This window comes from Helianthus annuus, chromosome 6 (genome assembly GCF_002127325.2).
Source record: "Helianthus annuus cultivar XRQ/B chromosome 6, HanXRQr2.0-SUNRISE, whole genome shotgun sequence".
Lineage (NCBI taxonomy): Eukaryota > Viridiplantae > Streptophyta > Magnoliopsida > Asterales > Asteraceae > Helianthus > Helianthus annuus.
The window spans coordinates 131,642,403-131,661,766 of record NC_035438.2 but is presented as its reverse complement, the minus strand read 5'-3'; the positions used below and the strand labels follow the sequence as shown (position 1 = coordinate 131,661,766).

At 35.1% G+C, this 19,364-nt stretch overlaps 2 protein-coding genes across 4 annotated transcripts; both read left to right on the top strand.

Moving 5' to 3' along the window:
- Positions 1-255: 255 nt before the first annotated feature.
- LOC110865959 (vegetative cell wall protein gp1) lies at positions 256-11,110 on the top strand. 2 transcript variants are annotated; one of them, XM_022115304.2, is made up of 8 exons: positions 256-438; positions 693-770; positions 3,016-3,054; positions 4,423-4,950; positions 6,532-6,624; positions 8,591-8,755; positions 9,779-9,916; positions 10,837-11,096. In XM_022115304.2, exons 1-7 carry the CDS (start codon positions 355-357, stop codon positions 9,902-9,904), a joined length of 1,113 nt encoding a protein of 370 aa, XP_021970996.1. In that variant the 5' UTR covers positions 256-354; the 3' UTR covers positions 9,905-9,916; positions 10,837-11,096. The 2 variants fall into 2 exon arrangements, with proteins under 2 accessions (XP_021970996.1, XP_035829903.1); XM_035974010.1 differs by having other exon boundaries at positions 295-438; positions 10,846-11,110.
- Positions 11,111-12,963: 1,853 nt separating this feature from the next.
- On the top strand, positions 12,964-18,635 carry LOC110865958. Of its 2 annotated transcripts, none has more exons than XM_022115302.2 (10): positions 12,964-13,256; positions 14,121-14,216; positions 15,213-15,297; positions 15,385-15,506; positions 16,197-16,221; positions 16,718-16,801; positions 16,894-16,923; positions 17,044-17,149; positions 18,248-18,320; positions 18,427-18,635. In XM_022115302.2, the coding sequence occupies exons 1-9, from the start codon at positions 13,167-13,169 to the stop codon at positions 18,315-18,317; spliced, it is 708 nt and encodes a 235-aa protein (XP_021970994.1). In that variant the 5' UTR covers positions 12,964-13,166; the 3' UTR covers positions 18,318-18,320; positions 18,427-18,635. The 2 variants fall into 2 exon arrangements, with proteins under 2 accessions (XP_021970994.1, XP_021970995.1); XM_022115303.2 differs by having other exon boundaries at positions 12,964-13,420.
- The last annotated feature ends 729 nt before the right edge of the window (positions 18,636-19,364 follow it).

Sequence of the window (19,364 nt, the reverse complement as noted above, 5' to 3'; positions counted from 1 at the left end):
GTGGTGGCCCACTATTTTTAATATTAACTTTTTATTTATTAATTTAACAGTAAGGGCATTTTAGTCATTTCACACTCACTTAACTGAACAAACTAACCACCATCCACGCCAGGGACTATCCGGGAACGAAATTGCAAAAGTTGGGGACTATAGCAGTAATTTTAGAAAGTTAGGGACTAAAGGTGAAAAATGAATAAACCACAGGGACTATCCGGGCATTTTACTCTTCACAAATAAGAATTCATATTTCACCTTTAATCACCCCTCCAAAACCCGTTCGTTGTAAACCCTCTTTGGAGCCCTAGCTAGGTTTTAAACTTCTCACAACCAACCAGAACACAATCGTCCGGGAGAATGGCCGGAAGCGGTGACGGTCTTTCGATGAATCTGGCCGGAATGTCAAAGAATCAACTCTACGATATCATGTCTCAAATGAAGGTAACACACAATTCACTCTTACATCCTCCTGTACGTAATTCGAATTTATTTTTTCCAAATTTCAACTGTTATAGATTGGAAACTTTTAGACTCGAGGACACTGTCAATTTTAGCCGAATCGACCTCAAATCGAGGATATGAAGTAGTTTGATAGCTTATTTCGCTGATTTAGGGCTAAACGATTGAAAAATAAATTACAATTTTTTTTTTTTTTTTTAATTTTGAGTTAACTCAGTGTGATTGATGTTATGCAGACATTGATAGAACAGAACCAGGACCAAGCGAGGCAAATCTTGATTCAAAACCCTCCTCTCACCAAAGCTCTCTTCCAGGTGTTCTATCTAGGGTTTCGATTTATAGATAAAGCGATTAGTGTGACCTGAATTTTTTGAACGTTTGGGCAAAAGTGAATATAGTTTGTGATTTCCGCATTATATAGGGATAATAATTAGATTTGTAAGAAGTGAATGCAAGAAAACTAATAATTCAGATAGATGTAAACTTACTGAGTTAACTAGTTGTTAAAAGCCATCGCCTAGTGCGCCTAGGCGATCAAATTCAAGTCCACCTACTGCCGTTTTTCTCTCCTAGATAAAAAAAGCCGCAAGCAGCTATATTTTTTACAATCGCAAGTGTATATTTTATCAAAATTTCATACAAATCTGTACCAATATTTTAGAAAGACGGTTTTAAATATAACAAATATTTTAAAGTTTAATACTAGGATAGAGATATATACAAATCTCTATCATGTTTAAAAATCAAAACATATCGATTTATCAATCTACATCTAATAAATGTAAAATGAGTAGAGATAGATACAAAATTACAGTAAATCAATATATAAATCAAATCTGCAGATTCTACATTTTGAACTTTTTTGTTTTCAAGTATATAACTATTTGATATTGGGTTATTTTGGTATTATACATGCTTTTGATACTTCATATAATGTTTATGATATTGGAATAATTTTGGTACTTGAACAAATTGTTATTTTTCAACACATAATATTTTTATGGTTTTTTTTATTGTCGCTTTTTTTTCTCAGGCGCGCGTTTTTTTTTGCGCTTCTCGCCTAGGCCACAGGCGGTGCCTGAGCGCCTTGAGTGCGCCTCGCGCCTTTGATAACTATGCTGAGTCTGTATATTATTTTTTCATTGAACTGCTAAAAATCTAAAAGGAGTTTACGATAATATTGTACAATAACGTTAGGATATATATGAGTCATATTTGTCAATAGCATTCGCTATAGCAAATGGCGTAGCGGATAGGTCGAAGGTTGCTACAGGGTATGTAGTCAGAAATAGTGGGATTTCAGCTATAAAATAGCTGGATTTTAAGAATTTTTAAATATACATTGAAAATAGCATATATACAAGGGTATTTTGATATAATGCACATATAGTTTTTTTTCTAGTGTATCGCTTTATAAAATAGCGCCCACTATTTATCGCTATTTGCTATGTAGCATTTAGGTCCCATATTGCTATTTGTCACTATTCGCCATTAACAACTATGATATGAGTGTTCCTGTGTTCGTGCACGATAGGCCTTTTTGTGTCTGCCATTTCTTGTCTTTTGTCTTTACAGATTTTCTATTTGAGCTTTAGGTTAGCTGAATGTCCGATGTGCTGTTGGTATCTTTTGGTGATTAAAACAGTCGTTTTAATTGACTTCTAGAAGTTTTTGTAGTTAGTGGTAAATGCTGGTTATACTGTTGATCAATCGTTAATTGATGATCCCTAACTAGAAAGTCGTTGATTCTTCATATGTTTCTAGTTTCATGGATGTTAGTTTGCTCTAATATATCACTATTTTTGCTTGTATGCTTATATACGGGTTACGTCTTATAATATGCTTATATACAGGTTACGACTTATAATTACTCTGTGCGCTAATATGTGTGTGTGTATGTATATGTTTTGAACAATTTTAATATGCTTTGCGAGTTTGTGCCTTACATTAATAAGGTGGCGTTTGGCAGCACCTTTGCCGATGCTTTGGATCCTGAAATTAGTATACTTTCAGGATGGGCCGAGGTTGGATGGGCGGCATTGGCTCAAAATCACCATTTGCTACTTCTAAACACCTTCGCTGTCCATCTTTTGGGGTTTGTAATTAATAAATATTATTAAATACAATTACAAGTTAATTTAAAAGGGAATAATGAGTGTACTTTTAGCAACGTATAAACTGTTTTACTTGTTTTTATTTACCTAATTTCTTAAACTCACCTGTTTGATCTGTTATCAATAGAAAGTAACCCAACTTTCTGTTTTATAAATGGGTTGAAATTTATCTTTCTGGAATCCGCATAATGGAAACTAGGCATGGACCCTGAAATATTATAAGGGTAAGATTTAAACTAATGTCCAAAGTCCAAACATAAAGCATTTAACTCAATTTAGGACAAAACAGAAAGACAATGCAGTCATTTAATTTGGGCTGGGGTAATATTATTTGTGCTCTATGGTAATCACATGTTTAAATTGTTCTACCATTAGGGTTTAGTTCAAAATTGTTCTTAATTTCTTATACTTTTTCCTTTGTATCTCTTCTTCTTTTGTTCCATAGGCACAAATAATGCTTGGAATGCTGCAGCCGCCTCAAGAGGTATGTTGACTTGTTAGTTAATACTGTTAATATAGTTTTATTCTATTTTAAAGGTGGCAAATTTGGCAGGTTAGGTAATGGGTCAAAACCACTGTTGTTAATAGCGAGCATAGCGCCTGCTATAGCGTTTAGCGTGGCGATGCAGCAATAGGTCGCAATCCGATTTTGGGCCTCCATAGCCTGAAAATAGCGGGAGATTAGTTTATTTTCCTTTTATTTGTTTTAATTTAAATAGTGATCAAATATACCTATACATAGTGGGCTTTTAGTTTTAATATACATATAAAAACAACGTATTTTAGTGCCAGCTATTTCATCGCTATCGCTACGTAGCGTATAGGTAGCTTGTCGCTATCGTTCGCTATTTGCTCTTAACAACTACGGTTCAAAACGGGCAATTTTTATTGGTGCACTACACGTCAAAGCGGTTGATATGAAATTCTCATTTACAATAATTAATTTATTAACATTTATTTTCTGAAGAAAATGATGGTTTTTATGCATTAAAAGCACACTTTCGGAGACTTTTGACCCGTTTTCTTTTAAGGTAATTTGTTTTATTTTACCTGTTTGACCCACTAGGGGGTTTAGGGGAAGGTTCATTTGAGAAGAAAATTTTATTGAGAAGAAAAAGAATAAAAGGGTATAATTGTAAAACATTAAATAGTTTTTTTCTCATCTCATTTATTATTATGTTTGACTAATTAATTAGTCATTAAGACTATAATCCTCCACACTAAATATTTTTGCCTACACACATCAAAAGTTATCCTACACATTTCGAAATTTATCCTACACATATTGAAATTTATCCTACACAACTCGTAATTTATCCTACACGCCTCGTATTTATCCTACACTATAAATGAATTTTTATTTGTATTTTTTGTGAAAAATATATATTTTAAAAATAAGTTACAAATTTAATATAGTTAGTTATTAAAGATGAAACTACCAATTAATGATGTATGTAAGTTTACTAATATACCCTTATAGTTACATTAAGTACAAATATTAAAGGAAGTCTAATGAAGCATTTCTATTGGTTGAAATTTCTTCTTTTTTCTTCTTACAAAGAATTTCTTCTCATTTGAACCCTCCACAGGGGGTTTAACTCATTCATAAGTAAATGAGTTGAAATTGCCACCTGGATATATGAGGTGGGGTACACTAAAAAAGTTTTGATAAAAAGAAAAAAGTAGGGAGTAATTTGGAAGTGCCACAATGACGTGTATATATATAAATATATATAACATGCGTATGTAACATGGAGCCGAGTCTCTCTCTCTCTCTCTATATATATATATAACATGTGTGTGTATATATATTTATTTACTTTTGGAAACTGATATTGTAACAATCCTTTAGATACCCAAAGTTCAACCGGATGTACCTCAACATCCTCAGCAAGCAGCACCGCCAGCTCAGCATCCAATTCCTCAAAACGCTCCATTACCAGGTCAAACTAATCTGCGTGACCAAACAAGTGTACCAGTTCCATCTTCATCTATTCCTCCTTCAACCCCTACGTTACCATCACTTCCCTCGCAGCCAATACAACATAACAGAGGCCACATCAATGCTCAGTTAGTACCACCGATGCCATCTCCACAACCCTCAAATATGGCGGCTCTCCCGCCACAATATTCTACCCAGCCACCACCATCAGTTATCCAACCAACAATGCCGCCTGCATCTGTCCCGTTGCAGCAGCCTTTACATATTAGTAGCACGCCTCATTTGCCACTTCAACCACCACTGCCGTCACAACCCAGACCACCTTCTATGCCGGCTTTCCCTCATCAAAGTTATCCTCACATGGGACCGGGGCCCAATGCAGGTTTTCAGCAGCACCAGGGTGCATCACAACTGCATCATTCACAACCTGTGTTCCATGTAAGATTCAAGTCACTATTGTAGGTGTGGGGTAGGTCTGTAAACGAACCGAACGAACACGAATGCGGGCATGCTCATGTTCGTTCAGTTAACTTTAACCGAACATGAACACAAACATATAATCGAACACATTTTTTTGTTCATGTTTGTTCATTAAGAAAATGTGCATGTTCTTGTTCGTTTATGTTCATTCGTTTAAAACCTAAATGAACAGTTCACGAACATAAACAAACAAACCTATACAAACATAATTTAATAAAGATCACGAACACAAGTGAACATAACTGACCGAACATAAACGAACACAAAATAGTTTTTATTTATTTATTTTAGTGATTAATTACGCTAAGTTCAATTCGAAACCCATTTTTTTTATTACTAGAAAGCCCAATTACTGGTTAGTTAATTTTATATGAGTAGTTAGAAATCCGGTCTAATGTTTGTATTTATACAACTATAATTGATTATGTGATTATTAAAGCTTAAACAAACATAAACGAGCGTAAATAAATGAACATAAACGGACGTTCACGAACATAAATGAATGAACAAAGAACGTGTTCATGTTTGTTCCTTTAGTTAAATGATCATAAAAAATGTTCATGTTTGTTCGTTTATTTAAATAAACGAACATAAATGAATTTGCCGCCGAACATTTCATGAACGTTCGGTTCGTTTACAGGCCTAGTGTGGGTTGAGTTTCTTATGTAGAATTGTTCCTTGTGCATGATGAAAATCAGAGAAGGAACAGAACGGTCCGTTCCGTTAGAAGGAAAAAAGTTGTTTGTTTTGTCTACTGGAATGGACCATTCCTCAAGGAATCTTGCAGTGTTTTTTAATCTGTAATATCTTTTTAAAGCTGATGTGGGATTTAACCAATCATCTTGCAGCATTCCAAACGTGAACCCTTTGATTATTTTGGCAGTGGTTATATTCCCTTAACTCTTTATTACTTGTTCTAAAGGCCATTATGACATGTTCAGTAGTTCATGGCATTTTTGACAAACTGAGGCCTTGAGATAGTTAACTATTACAAAAAGAACTATTTAACGAGAGATAAAATTGTGTTAATATTGTATAAAACAACTAGTTTTCAATATTATACGGGTCAAGTCTCTTGAGTAAGTTATTTTGGTAGTGGGTAAGTGCCTCTAAACTCTTTTCTAAAGAAGGCCATTATGACCTGTTCGACTGTTTAGTATGACATTTTGAACAAATAAAAAAAGTTAAAAGTCTTGATCGAAAAAATGTTGAAATAATCTAACATCAGCATGTCTCTTTATTATAATTTATTTGAGGTTTTATCATGTTTAATTTGTACGTATATTAAAGAATGTATCAAGTAGAGATAAACTTATGCACCCTATCTGTAGTCTGTATATAATATAAAAGATTCATACGAAAAGTCGAAAACTCAATTTATTTTCACAGGCCAATCCAACATGTTATTGAAATGTAATGAGATTGCATATTCGATTACATGTTCCATTCATTCTCAACCAACCAAACATACAAACAGAACCTAATTATCTATTTATCTGTAAACTATTACATTATTTATTTATTTTTTGAATGTTATAGTCAGGTTCAAGACCTCCCACTAGTATGGGCGCCCCTTTTTCTCAAGGACAGCCACCACTACCTAATCAGCAGCCGTCTCAACCTTTGTACCAGGTAATTCTAAATCTCTATTTGGAAGCATGATCCTTAAAATACACAAGCATGAGGAAACATGTCTACTGCCTTTTGCCTTGAACTTTCTATGCTACGAAATGCTATGTTATAGCCTAGTTATGTCTCCAATATGATATGCTCACGTCAATAGATGTTATAAACTTATAATGAGTATATATGTTACTTTTTATCTAGAAAAAAACCCATTATATGGAAGATGTAGGAACACATAAGTTTCATCAGGATTTTCAATTAAAGTTTATCATGGAAAGTCCTTGTTATTTAGGAAAATATTCTCCTTTTGCACAATGGATCCAACGAATAGTCTTACACAAATATTGAAAAGGCTATTTTGGTAATGCTGAGTTCCTAAAATACCCTTTTGAAGATTTTTTTTTTGCTTTCTTTTCTATGGAATTAGTTGACATCGCTTAAATTTTCATGTACCATGTCACACATATATATTAATTGTTTGTGTTTCTCAATATCCTGTCGACTGTTGTTTTAGAGGTGGGAAACATGCTGAAAGTCGCCAAAGTCTATATTTTATGCATATGACCTCCCAAGTCATTTTGTGTTCACCGATTTAGATTATTTTAATTGGGAACACAATTTTTAGCGCGTTAATTATTTGCAACATTTTGAAAAAAATTGACCAAATAGTGTTTGCAGGTTAACCCAACCTGACTTGGACCACTTCAACTTGCATTAGAAGTGAACCATTGCAACTTTGGTCATCATTTGATATATATAACAAAAGAGGGTGTTTAGGAATAGTACCTAAGACACAACCTCTATTTTTTATTGTTTTTTTATTATCAAATTTACAATAATGCCGTCCAACCCATGGTGTTATTTTTTCTGTTTCTGTAAACTTTTAGCGTTGGCACTTACACCCCCTCAGCTTTCTAAAAACTTGTTAAAATTTCATTTTGATCCCCCTCGAGTTTTCCATGCTCATTTAGATGTACGTGGGCCAAATATAATACAATACGTTTCCATGCTTATTTTTATGTACGTTTCTGCTTGGTCTACGTTTTGTTCGGAAACGAGTTGGATCAAATATAATACGTTTACAGTTTTACACTAGGCGGTATAAATCCAAGCTGGTTTACGTTTCGATGTAAATTTTTTTCGATAATGAGTCAGATCAAATATAATAAGTTTTCGTGCTTATTTTCATGTGCGCTTTCAGTTCTGCGTTTTGACCATAGTTATTAAAGGCGCTAGGCACACTCAAGGCGCATAGTCTTCGCCTAGGGCCTAGGCGCAAGGCGCAAAAAAAGCTAGGGCCTGAGAAAAAAAAAGCGCACAATGAAAAAAAATAAAAAATATATTACGTATTAGAAAAATAATAATAATCTTCAAATAAAGTAATATAATAATATATTAGTGTATTGGTGTATAAAAGTAGTTTTCCTTAGATAAAAGTAGAAATCTGGCTGGAATCTTGCCGGAATTTAGAGAATTTGGTTGGAAACGCTCTGGAATCTATGAATTGCGCCAGAATTTATGCCCGAACCGTCACCTAGAGAATTAAAGCGCAATTGCCTCGCCTCGCCTGAAAAATGGGCTTAGGTGCAAGGGCGATGGCTTTTAACAACTATGGTTTTGACGTAAGTTTTGTTTGAAAACGAGACGGCGATGGCTTTTAACAACTACGGTTTTGACGTAAATTTTGTTTGAAAACGAGTCGGGTCAAATATTTGACAGTATAAGTTCGAATTACTTTAAGTTTCGACGCCGCCGCAATGCGGGGCATGTCAAAATATTAGTTTTTAAAATAAAAAGTGGAATATTGTAGCAAGCTTCCTAATTACAGATCTTGCCAAACACGAGTTCTACTTTCCATAGTGCCAAGTAGGGATGGAAAATAGAACTCGTGGGAACCCAGCCCGAAAGAGTGGAATAATTATTTTGATTTAAATTTATAATTGAGAATTCGGGTGCTTGACTTGACTTACAGGGAGGAGGTTCACATGTAGGGATGGACTTTAATCAAATGGGAACCCAGCCTGAAAGAGGACCCAATTGGATGTCTGAAAACGCACCACACCTCCCCGGAGGACCATCACAGCCCTTTCTTCCTCCTCATATGGCCCCTGCTGGTCAGCCTCCTCGACCCGCATCTGTAAGTTTATTTCCTCTTTCCTCAACAGCAGATGAATTCTTATTATTGTAGTTTAAGGATGTGGTGATCCCAACCCATTTCTTATTTACATAAGAACGAACCAATTTGGGTGATAACGGGTCAAAGGGGTCAGATGCCGTCTAAAGCATCTTCAAAAGTTTCTTGGTTTTAAAAGCACGCGCATCGTTAGGGCTGCAAACGAACATGAACAAGACATTGTTCGTGTTCGTTTGCTAAGGAAATATACGTGTTCACGAATTGTTCATTAACACTAACCAAACGAGATTTTCTGTTTGTGTTCGTTCGTTAAAGAAATGAAAGTATTTGTGTCCGTTTGTTAATTTTAGGTAACGGATATTCATGAACACAAGTGAAAACAAACAAACACAAACAAGCGTTCATGAACGAAATATATAATACACTAATACTATTAAATATTTTATTTGTTGGAATTTTGAAGTAAAAAAAGGGTAATGCATGGTACCCCTGACCACGGAGGGGATAACCCCTCCCAGGCTGCCACCTGACAAGCCTGAGCCTGGCAGTAAATACCCATGCCGAGCCGACGCCTGAGGGTACTTTGTTCGCCCCAAGAATCGAACCCGGTACCTCTAGGTAAGAGGAGGGTGTCGTCGGTGGCCAACTGGGCTACTCCAGCTGGTTATTTTGAAGTATTTAAATAAAATATAAAAAATTAAAAATACTAATGAACTATCGAACATAAACGAACACGTTACCAAACGTTCATGAACATAAATGATCGAGCATGACCTCTGTTCATGTTTGTTCATTTAACTCAATGAACGAAACTTGTTGTCCGTGTTCGTTCATTTATGAAACGAACGAACACCAACGAAGATCCCGCCGAACGGTTCACGAACTGTTCACTGAGCGTTCGGTTCGTTTGCAGCCCTACGCATCGTGCTTTTAAAAACCAAGAATTGTGTGCAATTTCTGAATTTTTATATTTTGAGAAATAGATACGGTTGCTGTGGCCCTAACTGAATTTTGTATGTTATGCAGTTAACTGCTGATATGGAAAAGGCACTACTTCAACAGGTGATGAGTCTCACACCAGAACAGATTAATCTGCTACCACCGGATCAAAGAAACCAAGTGCTACAGCTACAGCAGATGTTGCGTCAGTAACATAAATCATGGGCAAGTATCTTTTCTCGTGTGATCGGGATTCTGATCAATACAATGTTTCTCTTCGTATTTGACTGATTTTATCTCTTGCTAAATAATTGCCTTAAAAAGTTAACTTATCACAAACTATTGCTAAATAATTGCGTTAGAAAGTTAACTTGTCATAAACTAAACATAGGACACACATCTTATTAAGATATCAAATAATATGCTTTGATTTATACTTAATGTTATTGATATTTGTTATTAACAAGTATTATAAGTTATATTTGTTACTACTATGATTTTTATTATTAAGAAAAAATTACAAGTTTTGTCCTTTATCTTAATACCACTTATCAGGCGGTGTCCTTTTTAATGAATTTTGACAAGTTTTGCCCTTTACAAGGAATTTTGTTGCACGTTTTGTCCTTTAGGCTTAACTCAGTTAGATTTTCTTGTTAAATTTTGTTACCCAAGGGTATTTTAGTATTTTTACCCATTTATTTAATATTATTTAAAAAAATAAAACAAAATATTTTAGGGTTGACTCTTGAAATAAATGGGTTAAAAGACTAAAATACCCTTGGGTGACAAATATTTAACTAGAAAATCTAACTGGGTTAAGCCTAAAGGATAAAACGTGCAACAAAATTCCTTGTAAAGGGCAAAACTTATCAAAATTCGTTAAAAAGGACACCGCCTGATAAGTGGTATTAAGATAAATGACAAAACTTGTAATTTTTCCTATTATTAATATTATTATTGTTAATTTTAATTAAATAACATCGTTTAAATTGATGCAAAAAGATGACTATCCTAGATACGGGTTAATGTCAGAAACATTGAAGTCTCACTTGGTGTTTGAGGTTGTGCTCATCACTGTACCGGTAGTTGTGTCTCCCATGTTGTTTGGCTATCGGCTTATTCATGGGTTTCTCGCCTTCTTTCAGGAATTTCAGAGAATTTAGTTCAGGATTGATGAGACAACAAACAAATGATGTTTTCAAGACTTCGTTCTGTCTTTGCATTCGTGTTACATTCTGGTCGCGGTCAAAAGTAGTTATTAAAAGCCGACATTGTTAATTGTTCACACAATCGTTTTGTTTTGAAACGTGATTAGAAGATTGTATGCCGGTCTTTTTTAGCATTCTTGAATTGTTTATGTAAAAAAACTAACCGCGTACGACAGGTGTGGCTTTCTTTTCAGCTATGGTTTTTTTCCCACAATTTTTCTTATATTTTTCTTCACGTGGCTCGACTGCTCGAAATTCCTCTAGCTTGACTCTACATGCTTATGCTCAGGATGCAAGATGCCTGATGCTCCAATGGTCGTCATCCGCCCCAAGATATGGTTGCATGATCTAGTATTGAGGTGGAGCATCGTGCTCTTACCATTGAGATTTGTTTGGATTCTATATGTGAGGTGAGAGTTCTGTTTGCATTTTTTGTCCACCTACTCTATGGTGTGACGATATTGATGCTACTTACCTTGCAATTTAAAGGTCACAATTCTTGACACAACACGAAAAATGATCAGGTGTTTGTTTGTCATGTCTAACAGGCTTATCAAGCAATATGCCATGTTGGGATTGACTTGTATAGCTAAATGAGTCGTGTTTGAGTTGACCACTTAACATGTTTAATTCAACACGTTGATCCACTAACATGTTTTAGTTAAAATGTTGACTTGCCAACCCGTTTACTACCCATTTAAAGTACACCCACCAATCCAATTAACACGGTTACATCTTGATTACTACCTGTCAACCTGACACGTTTAGATAAATGAGTTAAACGAGTCGTGTTTGGGTTATACGATTCCAAGTGTGTCCGGGTTAGAGGTGATGTTTTTGACATAGACAAATATATGAGTTGTGTCAGGGTTGAACAATTTAACCCGCCAACCCTATACCTTTCAACGCGAAACGATTTTGACATCCCTACCCCGCAATTCATCCCATGTTTCATCTACGCATGGAAAATCTTGATATTGATTTACATTTTGTGATATGTTGCTTGCAAAGACTTTGTGTTGGCTATATTCCTACAATTGAAATTGTTGGTTCTATAATTAAAGGGCTGTCTTTAGCTCGGTTTAACACTTGCCACCGTTTTGCTTGTATTGGCATATAATGTGATAAAGGGTACGAGTTTCTTTGATTTTAATTTAGAAAGTTAATTAAAAATATAATATTTTTAAACACATAAGCTAGCAAGGAGCTAGACTAAAATACACACAAGAATTCCAATATAATAATTATAATTTCGCTCTACTTTTAACTAACAAGAAAAAGGGCCATACTATACCCACACTCTCGCTTTCTAATCTCACCCCGTTCCACGTCGTCAAACGGCTATTGAACAACAAGGAAACGACCGTTTGAAATTCAAGGGGCCCATGATATGACATATATATCTGTGAAACTGCCGTCGACATATACCCAAACGGCCATTTGAAATTCAGAGGCCCAAAATTTGACTTAAAATACCACAAATGGACAAACAACCGTTTGATTCAAGCTTAAAGGACATTCAACGAGGGTGTGACGTTAGAAAGTAAAGGGTATTGGTATAGTTTTTTTTGGAAGGAGTGGATCAACCGGTTACCTTGGCCGCCTCTAGGCATACCCGCTCAGGTTCGAATCCGCCGGCCTGCAATGCGGTATCTCCCGGTCGGTCTGGCCTAAGCCCCGTGCAGGAACCCCACTGACCCAGAATTGAACCCGTAACCTGTGGGTAAACCTTCACATTTCTTGCGAGCTGAGCTGCAAGGGTATTGGTATAGTTGATCCCTAAATCTTATATCTCATTAATTATTATTTTATTTATGTATAGACTATTGTTGTTGAAAATTTTCTTAGTTCACATGAACCACATAGCGCCAAAAATATAATAATTATTTTAACATGGTTCCTTTTTTTATATTACTTTTCAATTATTTGAATGTATAGTAATAATTTATTACCAGGACCCACACTGTCCATAGTATTTACAATAATAATTCTTTATGAAAAAAGCTTGTAACTTTGAATCAAGTCAACACCAAAGAAAGAAAGAATAATAAAATGCATTGTTCTTCCCCAAGCCAAGCCAAGCCAAGCCAAGACCCTCCTCTATTTCTCTTTCTTTTTTCTTTTCTCAGAATATTTGTAAAATATTCATTGACCCCTGGCTTCCATAAATAAATCATGCCCATTTCTTCTCTAGATCCCAACCCACCTCATAATTTCCTTAAATCCCACTCATTTCCCATCAATCTTTATTCTTTCTAGAGATAAACATGGCTAATTGGGAGCTCAGAGACTGTTGTAATCATGATCAGTTGCTGTTTCTTATCACTCTGGCTTTCTGTGTCATTGTCATTCTTGCGGTTTCTTCTTCTTTCTCTTTGATTATTATTATTATGATCACCTTTTTGTTACTTGTTTGAGTCATTGTATTGCAGTTTTTAGGAAATGCTTGTTGTGCATTCACTAGTTTTACAGTTAATTGCCCGGATGGTCCCTGTAGTCCCCACCTTTTGGAAATAGCAAGGTATACTCCCCCTATGGTTTGTCATTTTGTTATTCGGATAGTCCCCTGAGAGTTTGTCATTTTGTTACTCGGATAGTCCCTGACATTTACCCATCCGAGTAACAAAATGACAAACCATAGGAGCATACCTGCTATTTCCAAACTAACTGGGACTATCCGAGTAACAAAATAACAAACCATAGAAGCATACCTGCTATTTTCAAAAGGCGGGACTAAATGTGAAAAAACGTAAAACCACAGGAATTAACTCCTAGTTTTTTGAAATGGTTGATTGATGCTTGCTTGTTTGACTGCTAGGGGGTGTTTGGGATTCTATAGACCATAAACAGTTAAAGATAATTCATTTCTAATGAACTAATACTGTCCACTCTCAAGATTTGTTTTTTATTGCCCTTCAACCAGGGTTGTGAATTTCCGACACAACTTGAAAACAAGACATGAACCTAACACGAAATTTATGGGTTCGGGTTTATTCTAAACGGGCCGGGTTGACCCATCTGTATTATATTTTATTTTTCTTATAATATATTAAATTGGGTTGTGTATTTTGTTTTTCTTATAATATGTTTAATGTCATAAGTAGTTTGGTGGCGAAATATTTAGCAGAATCATACATATTTCTTTTATGTTATTGTTCTTTTTTTGTTATATCATGTGGTTAATTTCTTATACTGGTTACTTACTTGATTTCCTGTTGTAGCTATGGAGGACAATAGTGCTTTTACCATTCAAGCTTGTCACTATTTTTCTTCATGAAGCCAGTCATGCTGTTGCTTGCAAACTTACATGTGGCCATGTGAGGATTTTATTTGTGTGTGTGTGTGTGTGTGTTTTTTTTTTTTTTTTTTTTTTTGTAATTTGCTTTATGTTCTCCAGTTGATAAATACAACTTTAGGTGTCCCAGATCCATGAATCTGAAATAGGGTATGCACCATATATATATATATATTTTGTACAAAACAATTAATAGGAAAATAATTATAGGGTATGTAGGTGCATACCCTTACACACCCAATTCAGATGTAGGTCCATCCCTGTGTGTATGTGTATACATATATTGAGAGAGGGAGAAAGAGGAGGGGGGGGGGGGTCTACATAACCAATTTTACTCTATGATTTGAGTAAATTACGATTTTGGCCCCTGTGGTTATATCACTTTTACCCTTTTAGTCCAAAAAGGAATCTTTTAACATCTGGAGCCCCAACGTCTTTTTTTTCTAACCCTTTTGGGCCCCAACGTTTTTTTTTTCTAACCCTTTTGGCCCCTAAAAGTAAATGGATGGGGTTAGTGTTAGGGGCCAAAATGGTTAGAAAAAAAGACGTTAGGGGCTCAGATGTTAAAAAATTCCTTTTTGGGCTAAAAGGGTAAAAGTGATATAATCACAGGGGCCAAAATCGTAATTTACTCTTATGATTTTATATTAAGTATTCTGAACAGAATGTAGATGTGGCAAGATGGGAAGATTGGACAATAGAGCAAGAATGATATGGGTCACCCTTAAACATTTTTCTTTCTTCAGTTTTTAGTTTTTCAAAGAATAATTAGTGCATAAATTATGATTACAAAACAAAGTTAGTAAAAATTATAATCTGAAACTTTGAATAAGAATGATTTAGGAGGTTGTGTGCATTAAAATGTTCGACCAATTCCCCTTTGAGCTAACTATTTTTATTTGACCCGTTTGAGATAAAGAAAACCCATATCAACCCATTCCTAAGTAAACGGGTCGTAACGGCCACCAGTACACATTATTTTATCATACGCTCAATTAACTTTTCATGTGAAATGAAGGTGGAAGGAATGCAAATTTTTGCCGATGAAGGTGGAATGACCCAAACACGCGGCGGTGTATATTGGTTTATATTACCAGCTGGATGTAAATTTCTTTCTTTCTCCTTCCTAAGAATATTATGAGTTTTTAGCTGCTTATTAAGTTCTTACGTCGTTTCTTGTGGCTTGAAAGATTTAGGATCCTCATTTTGGGGGATGGTTTTGATACTGGCGTCGACAAATCTTATAGCTGCAAGAGTTGCTGCTGGATGTTTAGCAGCTGCCTTGATTATTGTGCTTTTTGTGGCTAAAAATGTAAACCACTTTCTCCATCTCATTGCCTAAATCCGTTATAGAAAATGAGTCGTGCTTGTGTTGATCCGTTTTAAAAACAGGTCGGGTTCATGTTGACCTATAAAAAATTCCCTTCCATTTTTAGATACACTTGCAATTTCCTATCTATTTTCAAGATTTTCAATAATAAAAAAAATCTTTATATTTTCGACCTGACATGATTCTAGACTGAAAACTAGGGGCGGACCTACCCTTTGGCCAGGGTGGGCGGCCGCACCCCTTGAGAAAAAAAATTTAGTGTATATTTTAGGCAAAAAAACTCTGAAAATATGGTTGAACACCTTATCCGCACCCCAACAAATAATTTCTGGGTCCATCACTGCTGAAAACCAAGCTCGGTTGAACTAACAACACTTTTTATCCATTTATTTAATCTTGTAAATAATTAATTGGTTAAATTAATTACAAAATCAATGTTAAATCACGGTTAATGTTTTTGAATAAAATAACCTAGGAGGTTTTAAACTTGTTATCACCATGCGACCTTTAAACCGTTCAAGCGGTTTAAACTCGTTTTAATTTTACCCCTTTGACCCGTCATTTATAAATTTTAATACGATTTTACCAATTTTGTTTCATATAAATCAGTTGAAATTGCCCGCTCTAGCTTAGAAATATCTCCTGATCTTTACTCTTGTGTCATATTCACAGTGGACGCTTCGCGGGCTTTGCATAGGTATGACCTTACTAGCTTCCTTACGTCGTCCTTTCTAGTTAGAGGTGGCAAAATGGGTAGGTCGGGCGGTTTTGTAGCTTTTGGACCGTTTCATTTTTAGCTATTTTTTATATTTTTTTACTTTGATAAATTACACGGATGATCCCCGTGGTTTACCAAAATTTTGGATTTGGTCCCTCGCTTTCCAAAAGTACACAGATGGTCCCTGTGGTTTGCACTTTGTAACGGATGATATATTTTTTTACTAAATGTGTTACAATGTGCAAATCATAGGGACCATCCGTGTACTTTTGGAAAGTTAGCGACCAAATCCAATGTTTTAGTAAACCACAGGGACCATCCACGTACTTACTTTACTTTCTTTTACATGTTTGAACCAATAGATATCAAACAAAACCAACATCTAACCATTTATAAGTAAATGGGTTGAATTATTATTATTATTTAAATAAACTTGTAACTTTTGACACTTATTTATAACCATTACAATTATCAGGATTTATTGTGGTCCTTGCTGTGGTTTGGATTTTGCAAGAAACAACAAAAGTTCGAATTCTTCGGTACATCATAATGTTCATTGGTACTTCCATCGTCATGATCTCTCGTTTCACTGAATTTTAATCGAAGCTATAGTGACTGAAATAAATACATTACTCACTCAATAATTTGCAGGTGTGATGAACAGTGTGTTTTCTATCTATGGTATGATCTTAATTTCCGTGGAATATATATATATATATTTTTTTCTTTCTAATTTTATTAACATATCCATTGTGCACGAATTTATAGAGTTATAAATGAAAAGTTAACATTTTTATGCAGATATATACGGTGATCTAATATCCAGACAGGTTCACACTAGTGATGCTGAGAAGTTCGCAGAAGTATGTCCTTGTCCGTGTAATGGTGTCGGGTGGGGTGTCATATGGTCAGTTATTCTTCTTTCATCATAATATGTTATCCATCTGTAAGCCATAAGGGGGCGGTCCGTTATTTTTTCCATGAAATCAAATATAAATCCATTTTCCCACCCCCACAAGAAAGTATAACGCGTTATAGTATAACGAAAACATGATTTCGTTATTTTTTCCACGCCGTGATGGTTTTATTTGTGAGGGTAATTGTTGGTTGGGGGGAAATTGTTGGGTGTGGTGGTGAGTGATGGAAAAATGGTTGCTGACATGGCGGAACATGATTGGATATTGTGAGTGATGGAAAAATGGTCACTAGTGACCACCCCCCTCCCCTAATTATATAAGTTGCATATTAAATGAATTTTGCTGATAAAATAAGTTATTACGACTTGGATAATCAGAATCAGCATTAGATAATCATAGAGTTGACGAGATCGGTTGGTTGGGTAAAGGTCATAACGGTTAGCTTTATGTGCGGGTCAGGTCTGGTTGGCTGACTTGATATTTGCATACCCTTTTGTCCATTTTTGAGATTTGTAAATAATTAACGTACTTTTTTTTTGAACGGCCAACACATAGATAGTTACCTTGTGTTTTGAGATAAAATGATCTTGGACTTTGGAAACATTTGAATACATGTTAGGTGATTTTGGACCTCCAACATTTTTTCACCCATGTGTGACCCGTTACATTTCTAGCTATTTTTTTTTTCCGTATTTAACCCATTTGATACAAAACTACAATCGAGCCAGGGGTCTCACTGAAAGCAGCCTCTCTATTCCTACGGGCTAGAGGTACGGCTGTCTACATCTACCCTCCTCAGACCCTGCCTTAGCTTTGCTATTGGTGGGATTTACTGATGATTTAACCCATTTGATCTGTTATTAAACAAATACAGCCCATGAACCCAAACCGACGCATTTTCATCGTTTGACCCGTTGCATTTTTAGCCATTTTATATATATGTACACACTTTTTACCCATTTGACACGAGCCTGAACAAATACAATCTGAAGTAACACATTTTCGTATAATTGGAATGATTGTTGCAACTTAAATGAGATGTAGAAACACATAACATATGTAATGTGTAAGTTGATCTGATCTGGCAGGGGTCTTATATCTCTCATTTTTCTCGGTATAGCTACATACTTTGGTCTTGTGATCTTGTCTCAAGTATAACTGGTATGCTCTCTTTATTATTTCTTGACATTTTTTTTTTAATTATTTACATATTTATTTAGAGATCCACATGTAACTCGCTATTAAACATAATATATAATTTCTGTAGGTCATAATTTAATGCACAGATAGTTGATGATTGAAGCTGAGAGCAACATATGCAATATACATTTTTGGTATAATCTTGAATATCTATAAAGGGTCGGCTGATTGTATTTTTATATAAAAATGGTATAGTTAATTCTTTTGTCAAATAAAAGACTTTTTGTTTGACTGCATGAAAGAGTTGATAATAGTAGAGTTCTTGGTTTTATGGTTCTTGACTTATGATTTTTTTTTTTTATTTTGGTTTACTACATGCTTCTTGATAATGAGACTTGGGAGCTAGTACCAACCAAGGCCTTCCAATACTAATATAATCACATGCATGTGGTTGTTTAGTCCTAAGTTTAATGCCAATGATACTCTACAAAGATATAAAGCTTGTCTTGTGGTTAATGGTAAAAGCCAACAAGTTGGGGTTAACTGTGACAAGTTGTCCTTAGCCTTGCCATCTCATGAAGTTGGCCAATTCACTAACTCGATGTCAAAAACACTTTCCTACTATACTGACTGAAAAAAAAAAAAAAAAAAAACTGCATCTTTACAAAATTCATACCAATCTATTCAAGTGTTGGAATTTTGATGTATTTCAGAGATGTTAATGAACAAGACGTTCTTTTATTTGTTGACAATATCTTCCGTTAAAATCCAGGACTTGAATTCATGCCATGTCATTAAATTCCTCCTGATTTATTAGAGCTAAAAGAATTCTATTTAAGCATCTCATTGCTTAGTTGAAGGATTCCATTTGAATTGGAATCTGGTCATTCACGAAGACAATTATCATGTTTGAACCACCGGGCTACACCGATAAAAACTTCTATAACCATGTTTGTAGGTTGAAGAAGTCTGTATATGGTTGGAAATAAGCACCACGTATTTTGTATGAAAGGTTGGCAACATACGTTACCACGTGTGGATTTGATAGTACGGTCCGTGACACAT

Bases quoted from the DNA above. Each gene is read 5' to 3' on its own strand.
- LOC110865959 (XM_035974010.1), top strand. From the start codon at position 355: ATGGCCGGAAGCGGTGACGGTCTTTCGATGAATCTGGCCGGAATGTCA. The intron at 3,055-4,422 runs GTATGTTGACTT...ACAATCCTTTAG, and splicing joins TGCTGCAGCCGCCTCAAGAG to ATACCCAAAGTTCAACCGGA. The intron at 8,756-9,778 runs GTAAGTTTATTT...TATGTTATGCAG, and splicing joins AGCCTCCTCGACCCGCATCT to TTAACTGCTGATATGGAAAA.
- LOC110865958 (XM_022115302.2), top strand. From the start codon at position 13,167: ATGGCTAATTGGGAGCTCAGAGACTGTTGTAATCATGATCAGTTGCTG. The intron at 14,217-15,212 runs GTGAGGATTTTA...TGTGAAATGAAG, and splicing joins GCAAACTTACATGTGGCCAT to GTGGAAGGAATGCAAATTTT. The intron at 16,924-17,043 runs GTATGATCTTAA...ATTTTTATGCAG, and splicing joins CAGTGTGTTTTCTATCTATG to ATATATACGGTGATCTAATA.